Genomic DNA, 1,723 nt, shown 5'->3' with positions numbered 1-1,723 from the left:
GGAGCCTTGTGTGTGGGCTCAGGCTCGCTCCAAGTCCCGGGCTCGGGCTCGGGCTCGGGCTCGGGCTCGGGCTCCGGCCAGGACTTGAGTGTTTGATTCTGCTGCTGCTGCTGCTGCTGCTGCTGCTGCTGCTGCTGCTGCTCCTGCTGCTGCTGCTCACGTGGAAGACCTCTGTCCCATCTTGTGTCTGTTCCCTTGGCGCAGACTCACGGGGCTTGTCTTCTGGACAGTTTCTGGGCCGCAATGTCATCAGGCTCAAGGCGAAGGCAAAGTCCTCCCGGTCCGGCTCAGGATGGGGCTCCAACTGGGACCTCTCTGACCAAATGGCCGCTAAGTCCTTGGCAAAGGGGACCAGGAGCTGCTCTTTCCTCAAGAGCTTCAGGGTCTGCTCGAAGTTCATCTCTGCCAGGGTGTCACGGAGCTTGGGCAGGGAAGAGAGTTTCTGGAGGGTCTGGTAGAGCTTGCTTGGCTCTGTCTCCGTGCACAGGTGCCGCTGCAGCTCCAGCAGGGCTTCTGCGCTGGAGGCGGCTTCCATGTCCACTGATGAAGACCCGAGGGGGCACCCCGGAAGCCGCAGGGTTGACTGGACAAGCCCTCTGCCTGGCTCTCAGGAGCAGAGGACACTGGGCTGGCCTGCAAGTCAGCTGGCACTCTCTGCCTCACTGCTGCTCTGCCCGACCCCACCCTTTGCTTTGAAGGCGGTGGGTGGGCCGAGCTCCCTCACCACCGCCCAATCAAACACCTAGGCTGCATCTGCTGGGCACGCCCTTTCCGACTTACAGGTCTCTAAGCCACACCCACAGACCAAATCTCTGGCCTGATCTTCATCTCCTAGGGGGTGGGCACCGCGGGGAGGGGGAGAAAACAAGCACAGAGACCTGATGGCTTCCAGGCCACTGTCTCCCTTACAGGTGACCCCTGCGACTTGGGACCCTAAGTAGGAACTTCTGTCTGCTTTGGGCACAGTGCGCTCCCAAGCGGCTCATGCCAGCCTAGTGTGCATCCCCTAGATGCCAACTAGTCACACTGCTTGTGCCAGAAAAAGATGCAATCCATTCCGACACACCCACCACCCTGTCTCTCTCTCTTACTCTCTCTGTCTCTCTCTTGGTCTCGCTCCCTCTTTCACTTGCTCTTCCTTTCTATGTTTCTCTCCCACTCCGTCTCTCTCTCTCTGTTTCACTCACAGACACACGAGCACATGCACGTGCACACACCCACACACACCAATATCCTTTTCTGCTCCTCTCCCCAATTTGGTACACTTCTCTCACCATCACTTCCTTTCTGGGACACTCAAACTTTTCTTCCTAAGCTGGCACCCACACCTCTGGTTTTCACTCCAGGTTCTGTCTGATTCAACACTGTGACTTTGAATCAGGGCCTCCTTTGACGGTGCAATCCTGAGGTGATGTGTATGTGTCTTTTTGGTTGCTTTTTGTTTTCCATAGTTTGGTTTTCTGTCTGGGTGGTGGGGGTGGTGTGTGGGGGGAGGTTCCACAATGCTTGTTCTTCTCTAGTGAGTTAGAATGTCTGGGATCTCTTAGTCCACTCACCTCATCCATTTTTTTTCGTAAACTGTCCTTCGTTCTTTATCCTTCCTTCCATCCTTCCTTTTTTTTTTTTTTTTTTTTTTTTTTTTTTTGGTTTTGGCACATAGGGTTTCTCTGTGTAACAGCCCTGGCTGTCCTGGAACTTGTTTTGTAGACCTGTAGGCTGGTCT

At 55.1% G+C, this 1,723-nt stretch overlaps 1 protein-coding gene across 1 annotated transcript in view; it reads right to left on the bottom strand.

Annotated features, from left to right (window-relative positions):
- The window catches only part of LOC128119487 (elongin-A2-like), a 4,536-nt gene extending 4,001 nt beyond the window's left edge, over window positions 1-535 (bottom strand). The window contains exon 1 of the mRNA XM_052752864.1: window positions 211-535. Coding sequence (XP_052608824.1) covers window positions 211-535 — 325 coding nt within the window. The remainder of the gene's footprint in view (window positions 1-210) is intronic.
- Window positions 536-1,723: the final 1,188 nt, after the last annotated feature.

This window comes from Peromyscus californicus, unplaced genomic scaffold (genome assembly GCF_007827085.1).
Source record: "Peromyscus californicus insignis strain IS unplaced genomic scaffold, ASM782708v3 Scaffold_23__1_contigs__length_62951481, whole genome shotgun sequence".
Lineage (NCBI taxonomy): Eukaryota > Metazoa > Chordata > Mammalia > Rodentia > Cricetidae > Peromyscus > Peromyscus californicus.
This window is presented reverse-complemented; position numbering and strand designations above follow the sequence as displayed.